General features: G+C 36.9%; 1 protein-coding gene across 5 annotated transcripts in view; it reads right to left on the reverse strand.

Moving 5' to 3' along the window:
• Positions 1-19845, reverse strand: part of MEMO1 (mediator of cell motility 1) — a 136625-nt gene that overhangs the window by 55074 nt on the left and 61706 nt on the right. For 4 of the 5 annotated variants that reach the window (XR_004257189.1, XM_032239234.1, XM_032239235.1 and 1 more), the window contains 2 exons: positions 13742-13810; positions 1378-1490 (listed from right to left, as the gene is read on the reverse strand). Coding sequence is in view for 4 of the 5 variants with exons in the window: in XM_032239232.1 (XP_032095123.1) it covers positions 1378-1490; positions 13742-13810 (182 nt within the window). In the remaining variant the exon portion in view is untranslated. The remainder of the gene's footprint in view (positions 1-1377; positions 1491-13741; positions 13811-19845) is intronic. The other variant, XM_032239233.1, reaches the window with a different exon arrangement.

The raw sequence follows: 19845 nt of genomic DNA on the forward strand, positions 1-19845 counted from the left end.
CCCATCGGATTTTTGTACTTTTTTGTAGAGACAGGGTTTGCCATGTTGCTCAAATTGGTCTCAAATTCCTAAGCCCAAGGAATCTGCCCATCTCAGCCTCCCAAAGTGCTGGGATTTCAGCCATGAATCACCACACCAGGCCTCAACTCTTTTCTTCTACACAAGACATTTTTACAAAATTCTTTGAAACAATATCACCCCTAACACACTTAAAAATATAATTTGAGGCCAGGTACAGTGGCTCACACCTATAATCCCAGCACTCTGGGAGGCCAAGACAGAATTGCTTGAAACTGGGAGTTCAAGATCAGCCTGGACAACATAGCAAGGCCCTAATTCCACAAAAAAAAATTTTTTTTAATTAGTTGGGTGTGGTGATGTGTGCCTGGGGTCCTAGCTACTTGGGAGGTTGAGGTAGGAGGATCACTTGAGCCCAGGAGTTTGAGGCTGCAGTGAACTATAATCATGCCACTGCACTCCAGCCTGGGCCACAGAATGAGGCTCTTTAAAAACAAAAAAGTATATATATATGGGTGGGTGTGTGTGTGTGTGTGTGTGTATGTGTGTGTGTGTGTGCGCGAATAATTTGATGAACTGAAAGGACACATACCCAGTTCATGAAGCTGGTTACTTCTGGGAAGGTAAACTGAGTTCAGGATGAGCAAGAAACTGAATAAATTGTGGATGTTAAGTACATCAGTTATTTCTTATACTATTCTATATACTGTTCTGTATTTTTAAAATTACCCCCCTCCCAAAAATACCTTTATAAAGTCAAAAGGTTTTTACTTTATACATCTATTGTGTAAGAACAACTAGATAAAAATGTGACTGGAATCCTATGGAAAAAATAAGTCAATCAAAATTGTAGGCATGTTTAAAAATAAAATATATTTATCATTTATATAGCACCCTTCTTTCAGAGTTTCATAATTACAGGCTCATTTTTTCCCATAAAAATCGTTTGAAAGAAAATATATTATCAGCATTACCTATTTACAGTAAGAAAAGTGACACTACATAGAAGTAGATTAACATGCCCAAAATCTTTCATGAAACTGGTATGGGTACTAATTTCTTGCCTCCTGGTACACTGAGTACATGGCATTTTCCTGAATATTAATGTAACCACTGCAATCTGCAGACTAGCAGATCTGACAGATTTATGAAAAACACTAGTTGCCTTTTAGGGATATAGAAGAGCTTCCTTTTTTTTTTTTTTTTTTGCTGTTTTATGCAGATTAGTTATAACAAATTTTATTTTAAATATTGAGATATTACTTATAATGTTCATATTTGTAAGTTTTTAAATTAATTTACAAGTCCTATTAAAAGAACATCAGCTATTTGAAAGCTATAATACTTCTATATACTTACTCTTTTGGTCAATACGAAGGTCATACAGGGGTGTCCTATATATATCCACACTGGAAAGTGCACATCGAGAGAGGGGCACATGATGAGAAGGCCCAAGGATGAAAATTCTCCGGCTAGGAGATACACAACAAAAAACAGAACAATTGCACTTCTACAAAAACCTTATTAAATAAAGGAGGAAAAAGTAATTCTTACAAATTACTTGTTTCCTTCTTGATTGATTTAATTACCAACTGTTAATGGCTGAACTGTGTTCCCCTACAAAATTCACATGGTGAAGTACCAATCCCCAGGAGCACAGACCATATTGCTATTTAGAGATAAGGTGTTCAAAGGGGCGATTAAGTTCAAATGAGGACATTAGGGTGGGGACCTAATCCAATGAGTCTGTGGTCTCCTTACAGGAAAAAGAGACACCAGGGGTATGCCTGCAGAGAGATACAAAGAGATATGATCATGTGGGAAAGGGCAACAAGAGGGCAGCCACCTACAACAGGCAGAGGAGAAAGGCCTCAGGAGAAGCCAACCCTGACAGAAACCTGATATTGAACTTCAAGCTTTTAAAACTGTTAAAAAAAAAAAAAAATTGTTGTTTAAACCACCCAATCTGTGGTGTTTTGTTATGACAGCCCTAGCAAACTAATATACCTAATAATGATTTGCTCCTCCATTAATTAAGTTCAATTCCTTATTTCTGTCTTTATTAGATGGCCTTTAAGAGAATCATATTCAATACTTGGAAATACCAGCTATCAATACAGTAAACCAATCCACTATGCATAAAATATGCATTAAAAAATCTCTGTATTCACACTGAAAAGGATACAATAGGTGTTAACAGGTTTTCAGAAGCTGTATTTTATTAACTGGATTTTATGCATTTAAGCTATTAAAATCTCAAAATTCTAACACATTCTGAAATTACCTTCTAAGATCCACCATGGGTTGGGCGTGGTAGTCACACCTATAATCCCAATACTTTGGGAGGTTGAGGCAGATGGATCACAACTGGAGTTCAAGACCAGCCTGGCCAAGATGGTGAAACCCTGTCTCTACTAAAAATACAAAAATTAGCTGGGCACAGTGGCACATGCCTGTAATCCCAGCTACTCAGGCGGCTAAGGCAGGAGAAGCACTTGAACCCAGCAGGCAGAGGTTGCAGTGAGCCAAGATCACACCACTGCACTCTAGCATGGGTGACAGACCAAGACTCCGTCAAAAAAAAAAAAAAAGATCCACCATGATTTTAATAAAAATACATAACAGCATAAAATTCTAAATATCTATACAAAATATCCATCATAAAGAAGCATTCTAATAAAGCTATTTCCACATTTCTTCCACAGTAGGGGGAAAAGGAATCTTGTTGAAAAGAATCCTATACAATAAGCTTTCTCTATTCCCATTCAAGTAGAAGTCATTCTCAAAAATGAAGAAACTAGATGATGTGTTATTTGCACTGTAGTCTAAAGAAAAGAACTGAGCTAAAGTGTATCTTAAATCTTTATAATCTCTTTATCTTGACATCAAGAGTAATATTTCCTCTCATTCTATGTCAAATATCCAAACCCGCCCTACAATCTGAATTCCAAAACTATCAATGTTCTCTGTTCTCCAATATTCATATGAACCAACCTTCCCACATCTCATATAAAACTTACAGACTCATAAAGCCAAAACTATGAAAAGAAAGTATATGATATGTTGTGTAACTAGAAAAGTATTATTAATTGCTCAATTAGAGAAAAAACACTGAGAGATAAGCTAGTTCTTTTCTATCAAAAATTTGCAGGCCAGGGAACGTGTGTGTAAGCAATGTATTTATTCACATAAAATTCTATCACAGCTAAGAAAATTAACCAATTGTTTGTTATATGTTACTTCATATATTGCAGGCAGGGAGAGAGGAGATAAAGCTGTGGATATTAAGTTGTTCTGCTACGAAAAAAAGGAAAAAGTTGTGGGTAAGTAGTTCTCAGTTTAGAGTCTCAAAACCTCCTTAAGATAGCACACACAGCAAACATAAGACCATCCACAAGCCATTTCTGGTCAGAAACAATCTCTTTTTCTTTCTTTTAACTTTTACTTTAGGTTCAAAGGTACCTGTACAGGTTTGTAATATAGGTAAATTATGTGTCACCAGGGTTTGGTGTACAGATTATTTGAGACAAAGTCTTGCACTGTCACCCCGGCTGGAGCGCAATGGTGTCATTTCTGCTCACTGCAACCTCCTGCCTCAGCCTCCTGAGTAGCTGGAATTACAGGCACCCACCACTACGCCCAGCTAACTTTTTGTATTTTTTAGTATAGACGGGATTTCACTATGTTGGCCAGAATGTTCTCAAACTCCTGACCTTATGATCTGCTCACCTTGGCCTCCCGAAGTGCTGGGATTACAGGCATGAACCACCACTCCTGGCCCATAGTTTTTTTATCCTCACCCTCCTCCCACCCTTTACCCTCAAGCAGGTCTCAGTGTCAGTTGTTCCCTTATGTCCATATGTACTCAATATTTAGCTCCTACTTGTGAGATCATGGAGTATTCGGTTTTCTGTTCCTGTAGGAGTTTGCTTAGGATAACGGCCTCTAGCTCCATGTTGCTGGAAAGGATACGATCTCAATCTTTTATACAGCTGTGTAATATCACATTGTGTGTGTGTGTGTGTGTGTGTGTGTGTGTACCACCTTTAGTTTAACACTGATGGGCATTTATGTTGATTCCACATCTTTACTATTGTGAACAGTGCTGCAATGAACATATATGTGCATGTGTCTTTATGGCAGGACAATTTATATTTTTTGGGGTACATACCCAATAAATGGACTACTAGGTCCAGAGTTACTTCTGTTTTAAGTTCTTTGAGAAATCACCACACTGCTTTCCACAATGGTTGAACCAATTTATACTCCTACCAAAAATGTATAAACTTTCTTTTTCACCACAACCTTGCCAGCATCTGTTAATTTTTGACTTTTCAATAATAGCCATTCTGACTATTATCAGATGGTATCTCATTGTGGTTTTGATTTGCATCGCTCTAGTGATCAGTGATTATGAGAATTTTTTCATATGCTTGTTGGCCGCGTATGTGTCTTCTTTTGAAAAGTGCCTTTTCATGTCCTTTGCCCACGTTTTAATTGGGTTGCTTTTTGCTCATTAAGTTCCTTACAGACAACAGAATCTTTTTTTCTACCCCTCTTCCTTCAGTATGTTATTAGCACTGCTAATCCTCATTTCTTGTCATTATCTCTATCATCAATTCAAAAACCATTTCACAAAAAAAAGTCAAATCTATAGATTTCTAAATGAAGAAAACTAAACGACAGCACTCTGGTCACCTATCTTAATAGCACATAAATAATATGACACTTTTTTAAAATTAAAGTCTAATGTGAGCTATTTATAATGGTAATTCAGAAATGTTTAAGTAACCTGACTAGAGCCAGGTAGTATACGAAACAAGAATCAAATATGGGAAAGGGCATTTCTCTGACTGAGGAATATATGAAAAAATAGAGAGAAAGAATATTTAACATCAGAGCACTCCTGCAAAATCTAAAACACACAGTCAAAATATGAAGTGATTTTTAAAATATCAATCTAAATTCAAGGCATACATAAATTTCCTAAGTATAATAAGGTTCTAACAATAGCCAAAACATACACTGCTCCAGAAATAAGCACCAGAGGTCTGCTGGAAGCCTAATTAACTCCTCTGATACCTACTTTCCTTGCTTGCCTTTCTGTGTGCCCCAACTTAGATGAAGGGAAAAGAGCCCCACCAACCTGAATTAACCAACTGAGTACCCTACAGATTCTTTCTGGTTTGGTAGAAAAGTCGCCAATAGCCAAGTGAAGTTCCATATTTGATTAAAAGAAATAATGAGAAAAAAAAAAAGGTTTAGGTTCCATCAATATAATACCCTTAAAAGCAATATATCTAAAAACAAAACCAAAAAAAAGTTAAATGTCATTGAAAGGAAAGTAAAATGGGGCATTTAAACCAGTAGTAATCTCAAAATGGGTCTCTTTGTTAGCTAAATACTACTAACAAAAGAAAATGAATAGTGTACATTAAAGTTCATGCATTTTCTTTGTTAGAATGCTAGATCTATAAACACCAAGGCCACAGGAATATTTTGAAGAGAAATAAATAATATAGGCATTAGAAGCAATGCCACTTTCTCTCCCTTTATTTGACTGCAAGGGTGCTTTGTCTTTAAAGGAGTAACTTTTCAATATTAGCACATCATCATTGTTGATACACAGGTAAAAGAAACCTTTAATATGGAAAAAATGGGGGAGGAGCGAGATCAGTGGGCATTCTCTTAGAAATAAATGTACTTCACATATAATAGCTCCAGAGAATTCACATTTGTGGAGTTACAATGATGAATGTAGTCTGTGCACCCAATGTACAAGCTGCCTGAGTGTGTATCCTCATGATTGTTTATTCAGCCACTTAGTCCAAATAATGGAACATAAGTAATTTTACAAAGGTTTCACAGGAAGTGAAGATATTTTAACCAAAGAATGTCATGTGGCCCCAAAAAGCATTCTTTTTGCTTTTTTCTGTCCTGTAAGGATTTCTGAAAAATATGTATCCAAATCAAGTTACTACTAGCTAAGTACATCCTGAATTCTGAGTAAAATTTTTAGAGTTTTAATTATACTCAGGAAAGAATACTGCAACTACCAATATGGAAAAGAACTAAAATGTATCATTTTTACAATTCCTTAAACAGTCAGTGATTTTCTGGAAACATAGATCATATCACTTCCCTTGCTTAAAGCCTTTCACGGCATTTCATGGTCACAGGGTAAAATCTAGAATCCTTAAAACGGGTTCTACACTCTCAAATGCACTGGCAAATTTGCTATTACTCTTGCCCGCCTTGATCATAATACTTTGTGTGTACTGGTCTTCTTGTATTTCCTTGATAACACCAACAACTTTACCTACTTCAAACTTTTCACCCATGCTACTGTTCCCTTGACTTGGTTAGCCTGGCTTACAAAATCTGTTCCTCAGAGATACCTTCCCCAATACCTCTCCCACAATTTAAATCAAGTCACTCTCTTAAGGTCTATCACAATAGTTCTGAAAAGTGTGAACTTGGTATTGTGATTCTTGGTATTACTCCTCAAGATCCTATGCAACAGTCCATAAAATTTTCATAAGAATACAAGGAAGTTATTTACTTTTTTTATTTGCACTTATGGTGCAAAAGTAAGGGAGCATAAAACCACTGGTCCATTAGAACAAAGATCAAAGTAGTATAATCAACATGTACTAGTAGTCCTATTTTTTTACCCTTACTCACACTAAGTTTAAAAAGGAGGGATTTCTTAATTTCATTAAATCTTGACTCTTGGGTAGATATCTTTTTAATATTCTGTATGACAAAATGCATTCAATCTGTGGTGATAAATAAAACGCTTCTGCTGCATATGGAAGTATGTCCCAGGAAAAAGCACTTGTGTAGTTGTGAGCTGTAAGCTAAACTAAACATTTCCCTCATGGAACAAAATTTTTATTTGAAAAGATGACTATAGATAAATTATGGCTATTCTAGTTTAGGTAGCTGGCAGGAGTTTTCCCAAAAGTAAACAAAAGACAAGCATGGTGGTTCATGCCTGTAACTGCAGCACTTTGAGAGGCTGAGGTGGGAGGACAGCTTCAGGCCAAGAGTTCAAGACCAGCATGAGCAACATAGTGAGAACACATCTCTACAAAAATAATTTTTTAAAAAATAGCTGGGCATGATGGCAAGGGCTGCGGTCCTAACTACTCAGAAGGCTGGGGCAGGAGGATCACTTGAGCTTGGGAATTCAAGGCTGTGTGAGCTATGATCATCCCACTGATTCTGGCCTAGGAGAGACAGTGAGATCTTGTCTCAAAAGGGGAAAACAAAATAGAATCTAGTACTTTAAAGAAAATATATTTGTTGTCAAGGATAAAACTGAGGTTTTCAAGTGAAAATCAGACTTTCATAAAACTTTTATCACTGTAAGCTTCATAGTCTCAAAAGAATTAATGATTTTTCTGATAAAATACCTGGTAACATTAAGAAATGTGACTTTTAGCCAGGCACAGTGGCTCCTGCCTGTAATCCTAGCACTTTGGGAGGCAGAGGCAGGTGGATCACAAGGTCAGGAGCTCAAGACCAGCCTGGCCAAGATGGTGAAACCCCATCTCTACTAAAACTACAAAAATTAGCTGGTCATGGTGATAGGCGCCTGTAATCCCAGCTACTAGGGAGGCTGAGGGAGAGAACTGCTTGAACTTGAACCTGGGAGGTGGAGGTTGCAGTGAGCCAAGATCATGCCACTGCACTCCAGCATGGGCAACAGAACGAGATTCCGTCTCAAAAAATTAAAAAAAAAAAAAAAAGAAATTTGACTTTTAATATCACACAATGAAATACCAGCATTGAAAATATCTGCATAACCCAATAAAAATTTTCCAAATGTTCTATGCATGATGTTACAAAGTCATGCAAGGGTAAAATATCCATTCAAACTGTAAAATAGAGAATGACTTTATAAAAAGTACAAAAATTCATTAATATTAACTTCAGGTTTTTCATTATAACTAAGCTTTAAGAAACTACCATTTGTTGAGTTTTGGTGTAGTATTAAAGAAAAATACCCACAGTTATCTGGAAAGGTAATTACAGCACTCCTCTTCCTTTCCTAACTACATACGTGTGTGAGGTTGAGTTTCCTTCATATACATCAACCAAACAAATGATCACAACAGAGACAATGCATAACCAGATATGAGAACATAGTTGTCTTCTATTAAGCCAAATAATAAAAGGAAATTTAGTAACTGGTAAAAATGTCAGACATTTTTATATTTTATTTAAAAAGAAAAAGTTAGGCAAGGCCTGGTGCAGTGGCTCATGCCTGTAATCCCGGCACTTTGGGCAGCTGAGGTGGGTGGATCACTTGAAGTCGGGAGTTTGATAACAGCCTGACCAACATGGCAAAATCCTGTCTCTACAAAAATATAAAAATTAGCCAGGCGTGGTGTGTGCCTGTAATCCCAGCTACTAAGGAGGCTAAGGTGGGAGAATTGCCTCAACCCAGGAGGTGGAGGTGGTAGTGAGCCGAGATCGGGCCATTGCGCTCCAGCCTGGACAACAGAGCAAGGCTCCATCTCAAAAAAAAAAAAAGTAAAGCAATGCCACTTTTCCCACTATCTTATAATAGAAAATGTACTTATTTCTCGTTTTTTAAAATGTTATTTTTGTTAACCTCCAATCTGTTTACTTTTTTAAATGATTTTTTTAAGTATCTCATTTTAATTATGAATGCATTCAACAAAGGTAGATGTAGCCTACATTTGTTGTTCTTAATAAGTTAAAAGTGCACAGGGGTCCTGAAACCAAGAAGTTTGAGAACCACTGTATTTTACTTTCAGCTTTTTCATTAGATTTTTAGCTTTTAATAAGATACCTATATTTGTTATCATATGCTTAATAAGATCTATCTCACCTACCAGTTTATCAGCACAGAGCTAAAACCATGTCTGTATTGTCTATCACTGTGTCTGTAGCACTACCACAATATCTGGATCACAGCAGTCATTTAATAAACTTTTAAAAGAAATATGCTTTAATGTATTCATCCATTTCTCTTGGAAAGCAACACCTAAAACCCTTTGTTACCAAGTCTTCATAAAACAGGCAAGTTTGTTTGCAAACAATCTTCATTATGACCTCAAAAGCTGCCTCTTACACTCCCCATTAAGTTACCAGCCCTAATAGTTACTGTGAAAAGAAAATCTTGGCCAGGCATGGTGGTTCATGCCTGTAATCTCAACACTTTGGGAGGCCAAGGCAGACAGATCACTCGTGGTCAGGTGTTCAAGACCAGCCTAGCCAACATAGTGAAAACTCATCTCTATTAAAATTCAAAAGTTAGTGAAGCATGGTGGCACATGCTTGTAATCCCAGCTACTCGGGAGGCTGAGGCAAGAGAATTACTTGAACTCAGGAGGCGGAGGTTGCAGTGAGCCAACACCACACCATTGCACTCCAGCCTGCTGTCAGAGAGAGACTCCATCTTAAAAAAATAAAAAAGGAAAGAAAAATCTTATTAGGCTCTGATCAGTCATATTATAAATCAAAGAACCATTCTGTCAGTTTAAGAATCATTAGTCCCCTTAACTTGTAATCATTTTTGCACAAATGCTTTCAAATTTTGTATTTTTCACCATAAAAATATGTCCATTTATCATACAAGAAAATATATGCAAACTATTATCAACCATTATAATTTATTTAACCTCATAAAGTACATTCTTTTTTCCCAGTTGTACACAATTTTATACCCTGATTTTTCTACTTGCCATATTATAAATATTTTCCAAGTTACTACAAAGCCTTCATAACCATCATTTTCAACAGCTACAAAAGATTCCATTGAGTAAACTATCATATGTATTTAGTCAATACACTATTAGAAACTCAGATTCTTTGAAAAATAATGCTGCTGTAGAAATCTTAACACATTTAACTTTTTCCGTTTGGGGACTTATTAGGATAGAGCTTTTGAACCTGAATTTCTAAACCAGTAAATATATGCATTTTTATGACTCTTACTATATATTATCAAATTGCTTTAACCTGATATAGTCCATTGAAATGTATTTCTTTATTTAAAAAAAAAAAAAAACTAATTTTGCCGTAATCTAGCCAGTTCTGGATTACAAGAATTACAAAACTGTATTGTTCTTCAAACTGTTCATTTAAATTGGTACCTCACTACTGTCAAAACTACACTGAGATACCATCTCATGCCAGTTATAATGGCGATCATTAAAAAAATCTGGAGACAACAGATGCTGGAGAGGATGTGGAGAAATAGGAACACTTTTATACTGCTGGTGGGAGTGTAAATTAATTCAACCATTGTGGAAGACAGTGTGGCGATTCCTCAAGGACCTACAAATAGAAATTCCATTTGACCCATTACTGGGTATATATCCAAAGGATTATAAATCATTGTATTATAAAGACACATGCACACGTATGTTCATTGCAGCACTGTTTACAATAGCAAAGACCTAGAACCACCCAAATGCCCATCAATGATAGACTGGACAAGGAAAATGTGGCACATATACACCATGGAATACTATGCAGCCATAAAAAATGATGAGTTCATGTCCTTTGTAGGGACATGGATGAATCTGGAAACTGTCATCCTCAGCAAACTGACACAAGAACAGAAAATCAAACACAGCATGTTCTCACTCATAGGCGAGTGTTGAATAATGAGAACACATGGACACAGGGAGGGGAGCATCACACACTGGGTCTGTTTAGGGGTACTAAGGGAGTGACAGCAGGGAGTAGGGAGTTGGGGAGGGATAACATGGGGAGAAATGCCAGATATAGGTGATGGGGATGGAGGCAGCAAACCACATTGCCATGTATGTACCTATGCAACAATCCTGTATGTTCTGCACATGTACCCCAGAACCTAAAGTGCAATAAAATATATACATATATATACATATATATAAAAAGAAAAAAATTTTCCATTTTTATTTTATTAATTACATTTTTTGTAATTTCAATTAATATTCTTTAGCCCTAAATACTAAGATTTTTATTATTTTTGATATTAATCCTTTGTCATTTTTTTGCAAATATTTTTCCTATTCTGTTCATTGCTTCCTTTGGTTACATTACGACATGAGTTTCCCCCTTGCCATATAATTTAATCTAATTATAATTTATCACATTTTGTACTCTTCCCAACAATGTCTCATAAATATTAAGACATATTGTGTTCCAAATTAGCTATGGCTTGAAATGCCTCTCCAGATATTTGAATACCCTTACCTAACTATTATTTACTTTGATGGACAGTGTTAGCAGGGATTCTAAACGAATTTCCTTTTACAAGCTGCTGGTCAGCTTTCTAACATCAATTTTGGAATAATTTTTACCTGTTATTTGCAATGCCTTTTAAAATCTTATTTGTACCCCCACCCACTTTTAAATTCTGGAAAGTAACATGATATCATTTACATTTCAAAACATGATCCTGGCTGAAATATGGAATGAAAATGGATTACTGTGGAAGGTAAGAATAGAAAGTGGTAGTATAGAATTTAACCTTCTCTCTTGGACTCTCATTTTTTTCTCTATATTTCTTATAGATGCCAAAAGGATATTCTTTACCTTCTCAAAGCACTCTAAACACACTATAATTCCCAGAAAGTACCTCTTTCAAGAGAATTCAACTGTGACTGACAATTATTACTTTTACACTTAGACCTTGAAATATATTCAAGCGGAATTCAATTATTATATACTAATAACAAAAAAATAATTTCACTGCGCTGAAACAGTGGCTCACGCCTATAATCCGAGCACTTTGGGAGACCAAGGGGGGCGGATCACCTGCAGTCAGAAGTTCAAAACCAGCCTGGCCAACATGGCAAAAGCCAGCCTCCACTAAAAATATAAAAGATTAGCTGGGTGCAGAGGCATGCACCTGTAGTCCCAGCTACTTGGGAGGCTGAGGCAGGAGAATCAAGTGAACCTGGAGGCAGAGGTTGTAGTGAGCTAAGATCACACCATGTCACTCCAGCTTGAACGACAGAGCCAGACTCTTTCTCAAAAAATTAATTAATTAAAATAAAATAATTTGATCACATCAGCCATCATTTGCCTCTTTCTACTCATCTTTATTTTCCTCTTCTTAGTCCTTGGCTCACTTCCGTTTTTCCCTTTCCTTTTGCCTCCCATTCTCACTTTCCATTAACCTATGTAACACATAAGCTTTCCACTTCTATGAACATAAACTCTATACCCCTCTACAAATCCCTAAGCCTAATTTAATTCTGGGGTGTCCCACCAGCACATGAGTTTTATCAATAAATCTTTTGCCAAACAGAGGAAGGTTTGGAAAAGAAAAGGCTGTTATACAAACTTTTATTACAGCTGGCTTATAGGCCCAAGTCAAATGAAAGAAGCTTATAAAAAATCCTTTTTTTTTCTTTTTTGAGACAGAGTCTCAGTCTGCCGCCGTGCTGGAGTACAGTGGCGAGATCTCAGCTCGCTGCAACCACTGCCTTCTGGGTTCAAACAGTTCTCCTGCTTCAGCCTCCTGAGTAGCTGGGATTACAGGCACACACCATCAAGGCTAGCTAATTTTTGTATTTTAGTAAAGACGGGTTTTACCATGTTAGCCAGGACGGTTTCAATCTCCTGACCTAGTGATCGGCCTGCCTCAGCCTCCCAAAGTGTTGGGATTACAGGCATGAGCCACCAGACCTGGCCAAAAATTCCTTTTTTTTTTTTTTTTTTTTTGAGGTGAAGTCTAGCTCTTGTCACCCAGGCTGGAGTGCAATGGCGCAATCTCAGCCCACTGTAACCTACACCACCCAGTTCAAACGATTCTCCTGCCTCAGCCTCCCGAGTGGCTGGGATTACAGGCATCCACCACCACACCTAGATAATTTTTGTATTTTTAGTAGAGACGGGGTTTCACCCTGTTGGCCAGGCTGGTCTCGAACTCCTGACCTCAGGTGATTTGCCTGCCTCAGCCTCCCAAAATGTTGGGATGACAGATGTGAGCCACCAAGCCTGGACTAAAAAATTTTTTCAGCTTAACTTCTATTTGCTCTTATTGATGAAATAAATTACTTAAGATGATATATTAAACATGTATCAAGGGATAATTATTAACAACACTCCTCAGAACATAAACAAGACAGGGCTAGCCAAAACCTCACCAATTTAGAAATACTATTGTTTTATCATTAGTAAAAACTTGCTAAAAATAACTTTTCAATGAATTATAATACAATATACAGAGAATGCTACATAAACACTTGAAAGAACAGCTTTTTTGTTTTAAAACTTTGAACAAATTGCTCAAAGGCAAGTGGGCTGGCTATGCATGATTTTCTTTTTCTTTTAAAGTTTTGTTCTTTCTCCCAGGCTGAAGTAAAGTGGTGCAATCTTGGCTCACTGCAACTTCCGCCTCCCAGGTTCAAGCAATTCTCCTGCCTTAGCTTTCCGAGTAGCTTGGATTACAGGCACCTAATACCATGCCCGGGTAATTTTTATATTTTTAGTAGAGACGGGTTTCACCATGCTGGCCAAGCTGGTCCGAACATTTTAAAGGGAAGGTAAAAACCAAATGTTCAAACAACAAAAAAAAGAGTATTGAAGTTTTCTATAACCTATATAAGGTAGAGTGAAATTCATCAGAAGTCAAATCCCTCATGAAATTGAGTACATAATAATAGTAAGTATAAAAAGCAAATTACTTCTATAACAAAGCAATGAACTCTCAAGCTTCTCTGAGTTAAAACAAAACCATATTACTTACGTAATAGACGGATCCACTTGTTTATAAGCATGGGCAGCACAAGACCCACAGTACGTATATCCTGCATGGCTACAAAACAAAATATTTTTAAACTTAATCATCAGATTCAAAATCAAGATATTCTAGAAAGAAAAACCTTTGAAATAAATATAGTAACTATGGTAAACACAACAGAATTGAGAGCATACGTTAAACAGCAATGTAGTTAATGATGCCACTTCTAGAAGAAATTAGGAAACACAAGATCTATACTGTGTTCCAATTCGAAACTTTAAAAATATTTTGTAATTTTTTTTGTCTGAAAGACAAATTTAGAGGCATTTAAGGTTTACTTGAAGTTGCTATGTAACACAATTATTGTGGTTGTTTTGTTTTTTGTTTTTGTAGACAGTCTCACTTTGTCATCCAGGCTGCAATGCAGTGGTACAATCATGGCTCACTGCAGCCTCCACCTCCCAGGCTCAAGCAATCCTCCTGCCTCAGCCTCCTGAGTAGCTGACACCATAGGCACATGGCACCTATCTGGCTAATTTGTAATTTTTAACAGACCCGAGGTCTAACTATGTTGCTGAGACTGGTCTTGAACTCCTGGGGTCAAGTGATCCTCCTCCCTCAGACTCCCAAAGTACTGGAATTACAGGCATGAGCCACCATACCTGGCCTACAATTGTGTTTTTTGTTTGTTTGTTTGTTTGTTTGTTTGTTTGAGACAGAGTTTCACTCATGTTACCCAGGCTGGAGTGCAATGGCGCAATCTCGGCTCACCGCAACCTCCGCCTCCTGGGTTCAGGCAATTCTCCTGCCTCAGCCTCCTGAGTACCTGGGATTACAGGCATGCGCCACCATGCCCAGTTAATTTTTTGTATTTTTAGTAGAGACAGGGTTTCACCATGTTGACCAGGATGGTCTCGATCTCTTGACCTCGTGATCCACCCGCCTCGGCCTCCCAAAGTGCTGGGATTACAGGCTTGAGCCACCGCGCCCGGCCTACAATTGTGTTTTTAATACTCCTCTTCAGTAGCATTAGCAGACTATTACAGAAAAATGACAAACCAACAGGAAGTCAAGTCAGACCAAAACAAATACCCTACAACTATTAAAATACCTTCTGTGTCTTTAGAGATAAAAATAAAGACAAAGATAATTATTCTAATTTTCTCTCCACACTATTCTTCTCTTTCATCCTCTGGTCTACAAATTCAGTCAATTCTCTTGTCACCTACAGAATGACTGTTTCCTGGTCTCAAAAGATATATGAAAAAATAGATACATATCCATACAATGGAATACTCTTCAGCAATAAAAAGAAATGAATTACAGACACTCAAAATAATTAAATAAATACGCTGAATGGAAGAAAGTCAAATAAAAAGAGTTCCTTCTGTCTGATTCCATTTAAATAAAATTCTAAATAGCGAAGCATGGTGGCACATGCCTACAGTCCCAGCTACTCAAGAGGCTGAGGCAGGAGGATTGCTTAAGCCAAGGAGTTCTATACTACAGTAAGCTATGATCACACCCACACTCCAGCCTGGATGACAGAGTGAGATCCCATCTCTTAAAAAAAAACATTATAGAAAGTGGAAGAGAGGGGAAAAAGAGGTACAGAAAGGAAGAATTACAAGGGAACACAAGGAAACTTTTGAGGGTGATGAATATGTTATTTTCTTGATTGTGATAGTTTTACCCTCATACATATGTCAAACATCAAATTGTGTGGTTTAAATGTATACACTTGTATGCCAATCATATCACAATAAGGCTCTTTTTTAAAAATGGTCCTAATCTGAACTAGCTCAAGATATGAATGGAGAAAATGAGACTCACAGCACTCTACCACAGGAATGCAAGACAGTAGTGGTGCTTAACCAGGAGCTCAACAACATGGAACATACACTAAGCTCACTGAAATCATTGAAGGTCTTAATTAACGGTAGTCACTCTACCCCTATACCTCCGGTAAAGGAGCCTATCAAGTTGCCTCAACATAGCAATATTCTCACAACCCGGTTTTGATCTTAGCCAGAAGGAAATTCTTTAGCTCAGCATACTCAGTTTTGATATCATCCTGCACTAGTCTTAATACCAGAGCCTAACCAGGAGACCTATTTTATTCTGTTATGACTCCAATCTCTGAATTTCTGAGACCTTACTGCTCACTGCTTCAGATTCCTAACACCTAGTTCTTGATCGTAACTGATTCTCTTACCAATTTATTAGTATACCATCTTTGCCTGTCCACGTGGACCATAAAGCCACCGGGTCCATCTGGATCTGCCCAGGTCTATCTGAAACCTTAATGACATTTCAGATTTTCAACACTGCCTTGAAACTTTGCTCTCAGTTGTCATTCATATACCATCCCCTCAATGCCTTATTCTTATATCTTAAAGTGCTCCTTCCACTTTATATCAGCTTTTCAGACTTCAGTTCCTCTTTATCATTCTTAAATTTAAAAGCTGTAATCCCCAATCCATGCCCTGATCTCTAAATCAACCTGTCTTTCTAGTCTGAGTCTCTCCCATTTCTACCAATCCTGTTCCTGACCAAGCTCAGTTCTTTACATGCAGAAAGGCTTCTTACAAACACTGGATTCTTCCCATCGCTGCACTCCACCCTGGGTGACTGGGCAAGACTTTATTTCCAAAAAAAAAAAAAAAAGACAAGAAAAAAAAGAATCATTGGATTCTTGAAGTATGGCTAGGACATAAATAGTAAGAGTACAAGGGTAAGGACATTAAGGAAGGGCATAAAGACTAAAGGAAGAACATGAGCAAATGTCCAAGTACATAATGTAGATGAGAAAATTCAAGACTGGCCTGAGTAGAGGAAAAGAGTAATGATATGCCAGAGTCAGGTAAAGGAATATGGGCTTGATAAAACAAGATACTAAAAAATGCTGTGGGCTCTTGAGCAGGGGTGTGTCAATATCAAACTGTTATTAGTCCAGTACTGAAAAGCACTGGCACAAACTAGCTATTAGTGGCAGGAGAGTGTTAATAGGACCTCTCTTGGAAATGGTGGCAGTACTTGCCCAAGCATGAGGCACTAATGTCATGGTCTGGAACTGTATTAGTGCTGGTGGGCAAAGAGAAGCAAATGTTATAGAGTCTAAAAAAGAAAAATTGACAAATCTCAGTGACTGAGTATGGGAGATAAGCAGAATAATGATAATAATAGTAGTAACATTTACTGACTACTTACTATGTTATGTATCAGGCACTCTTCTATGTACTTCAAAGAATTAAATAATTTAATCCTCATAGCAACTCTGTGAGGTAGGAATTACTATTATTCTCATTTTACAGATGAAGAAACTAAAACAGAGAGATTAAGAAACTTGCTCAAGTTCACATAGATAGCCAGTGACCAAGTCAGGGCTTAAGCCAGGACTGCCTGGCTCCAGAATACATACTATTACCCACCATAAGAGATCTTTACATGTTTGAAGGATGAAAGGAAGGAGTCTGTGGCATAGGAAAAGCAACAAGTCTGAAAACAAGAACTCTTACACAGTCATATACCCTATAAAACTACAGGAAAGGATGAAGGTTTTGAAAACACAATTAGCTAAGGTAAATACATGATTAATAATGGAACTCAGATTTCATGGTTTCAGTCCATGCTGAAGCTGAAGGCTTCCAAGTCTGCTTGAAGTAAAGACAAAAGTCACAGGGAGAGAAGGAAAGTCTTAACCTGAAAAGGTCTTAACTTCAAGACTATACTATAGAGTATTGAAAAAAAAAAAATCTTTCAGTGCACCGTGCTTCTTAACCCCATCACAAAGAGCTCAACTTCATGAAAGGGGGAAGAAGATAATAATCAAGGAAGATAATTTCTTATACTTTCCTTTATCCTAACCCAGAAGCATGATAATGAAGAAAATCAGACTAACAACCAACAAATCTCACTACAGATGCTCTTTTCCTACCCCTTCCCTTGCTAACAGAATCTATGATTCTACATGTATGTGGAAACAATGTTTTATCAAGAGATGGTTCAAAATAAAGGAGGCTTCACTAAAACTGACTAAAGTTTTTTCTTTTGTCCTAACAGCCAGAACGATGAAAATTGAAGATATTCTAACATGTACTGTAAAAGTGTGTCCCATTCAGTCTTTTAAAATCTCTTAAAGTCCTTAATGCAAAAAGCCATCCCCACTAGCTTTTCCAAGTCACTTTGTTTCCCAATCTAACATATCATGAAGGCAAATGCAAAATTATACTTAAAACTTACAATATTTTATTATTTTTATTAGTGGAACCTTGCCACTAAAAATTGATCCTTCTTTTAACAGAGAGTGCTTTTGCTTTTCCCTTTGCTCCTACACAGTAGACCCTTTACATTAGGAATTCCAGTTCCTGACACCAGAATTTCTGTTTTCCCTGTGGAGCTGCAATCAAGTGAGGATGCAAAGGCCATTACTGCTCATGAACATTTACTGGTTAAGTGACAGTTTCTCACACAGCAAACTTGCTGTGTGGCTATAATTCAAATTCTTACCTCAGAAAAATGACCAATTACTAAAGGACATGGATTTTCACTTGTTCATTCTGAGGCCTTCAAGGTCACAGGTGAATAGTATAAATTGTCAATGCCAAGAGTCATAATAAAGAAATACTTAACAAGGATTCAACAAAGTCAGGTTCAATAGTCCAAGTTCTACTTAACAGTAGCAAAATGCAAAATAAAAAGGCTGAAGTAGATGAAATAAGAAACTGAACCAGAGGAAATGGAGAGATCTCCAACAATAAGTCACAAAATCTACTTAAGCTAAGGTAAAATCAGAAAAGCTAGAAACTAAATTAGAAAACTCCTCTGAACAGATGGGATCGATTTGATTGACAACTGGCCCTAAATAATTTGCAAAAGCAGCAGCTTCCACATTGCCTCTCTCAATTTTATTTTGCTGTACCTAGTCTTTTATTCTTTTATTTTGTAGGCATTGCTCAATGGCCCTCAAGATTCCTGTTTTGACTTAAAAAAAAAAAAAAGAAAGAAAGAAAGAAAAATCAATAGGAGCCAGGTGTGATGGCTTATGCCTGTAATCCCAGCTATTCAGAAGGCTAAGGCAGGAGAATCGCTTGAACCCAGGAGGCAGAGGTTGCAGTGAGCCAAGGTTGTGCCACTGTATTCCAGCCCTGGTGACAGAGTGAGACTCTGTCTCCAAAAAAAAAAGTCAGTAGATAATTACGCCCCAAAAAAAGTCCAAGTTATATCATTATTATTCAGAATATCTTATTTTTATAAGGCTCTTAAAGTCCTTAATGCAAAAAGCCATCCCCACTAGCTTTTCCAAGTCACTCTGATTCCCAACCTAACATATCATGAAGGCAAATACAATATTTTTACAAAATAAAATACAAAATACATTATTTTACATAATTTTTAAAGTTCCTTAAGAGCTTTTAAAAGACTGAGTGGGACACAAAATACAATCTCAAAAGATTCATTGTCTCATGATATACAGTGGTAGAGCGCTGTACAGGTATGCTTCACTATAGACAAACTGGTCTTCTCTATAAAAGCTTTTTAGCTTTTACATTTTTTAAACTAGTTTTTATATTAAAAGTAATAAATGCACATAGTAAAAAAGTCAAACAATAAAGAAGGACACACAATAAACAGTGAAAGAGTCCTTTCTCCCATACTACTCCTACTAGGTTAATTAATATCAAGTCAAACTCCTACTAGGTTAACTAATATCAAGGTTTTTTTTAATGTATAAATATTCAAAGTACCTGTTTTATAATCTAAAAAACTTCATCATGTTAACAACCAATTTTCTGATTATGTTTTATATTTGTTAAGTTTCTTAAGTGATACGTATCTGCACAGCTTCATTCTAGGGGTTGCTGACATATTTCTGCATGGTGCAAGACAAGCAAGAAGATTGGTATCAAGGTATCTGGAAGTCATGTAGAAAGGCTTTTCAGACTTTTAGCTCATGAGATCATTTCAATATATCCCTGGGACACACACTGTCTCCTACACATCAAGATAAGGTAGTTCTAAATTCAACCACAGTACACTTTAATCAAATTAATTTCTTTTAAATCCTCCAAATGTGCCTGCCTTATGTCATACAGATTAGAATTCATTAA

The sequence above is a fragment of the Sapajus apella genome, unplaced genomic scaffold (genome assembly GCF_009761245.1).
Source record: "Sapajus apella isolate SASKATOON/1434 unplaced genomic scaffold, GSC_monkey_1.0 scaffold44, whole genome shotgun sequence".
Lineage (NCBI taxonomy): Eukaryota > Metazoa > Chordata > Mammalia > Primates > Cebidae > Sapajus > Sapajus apella.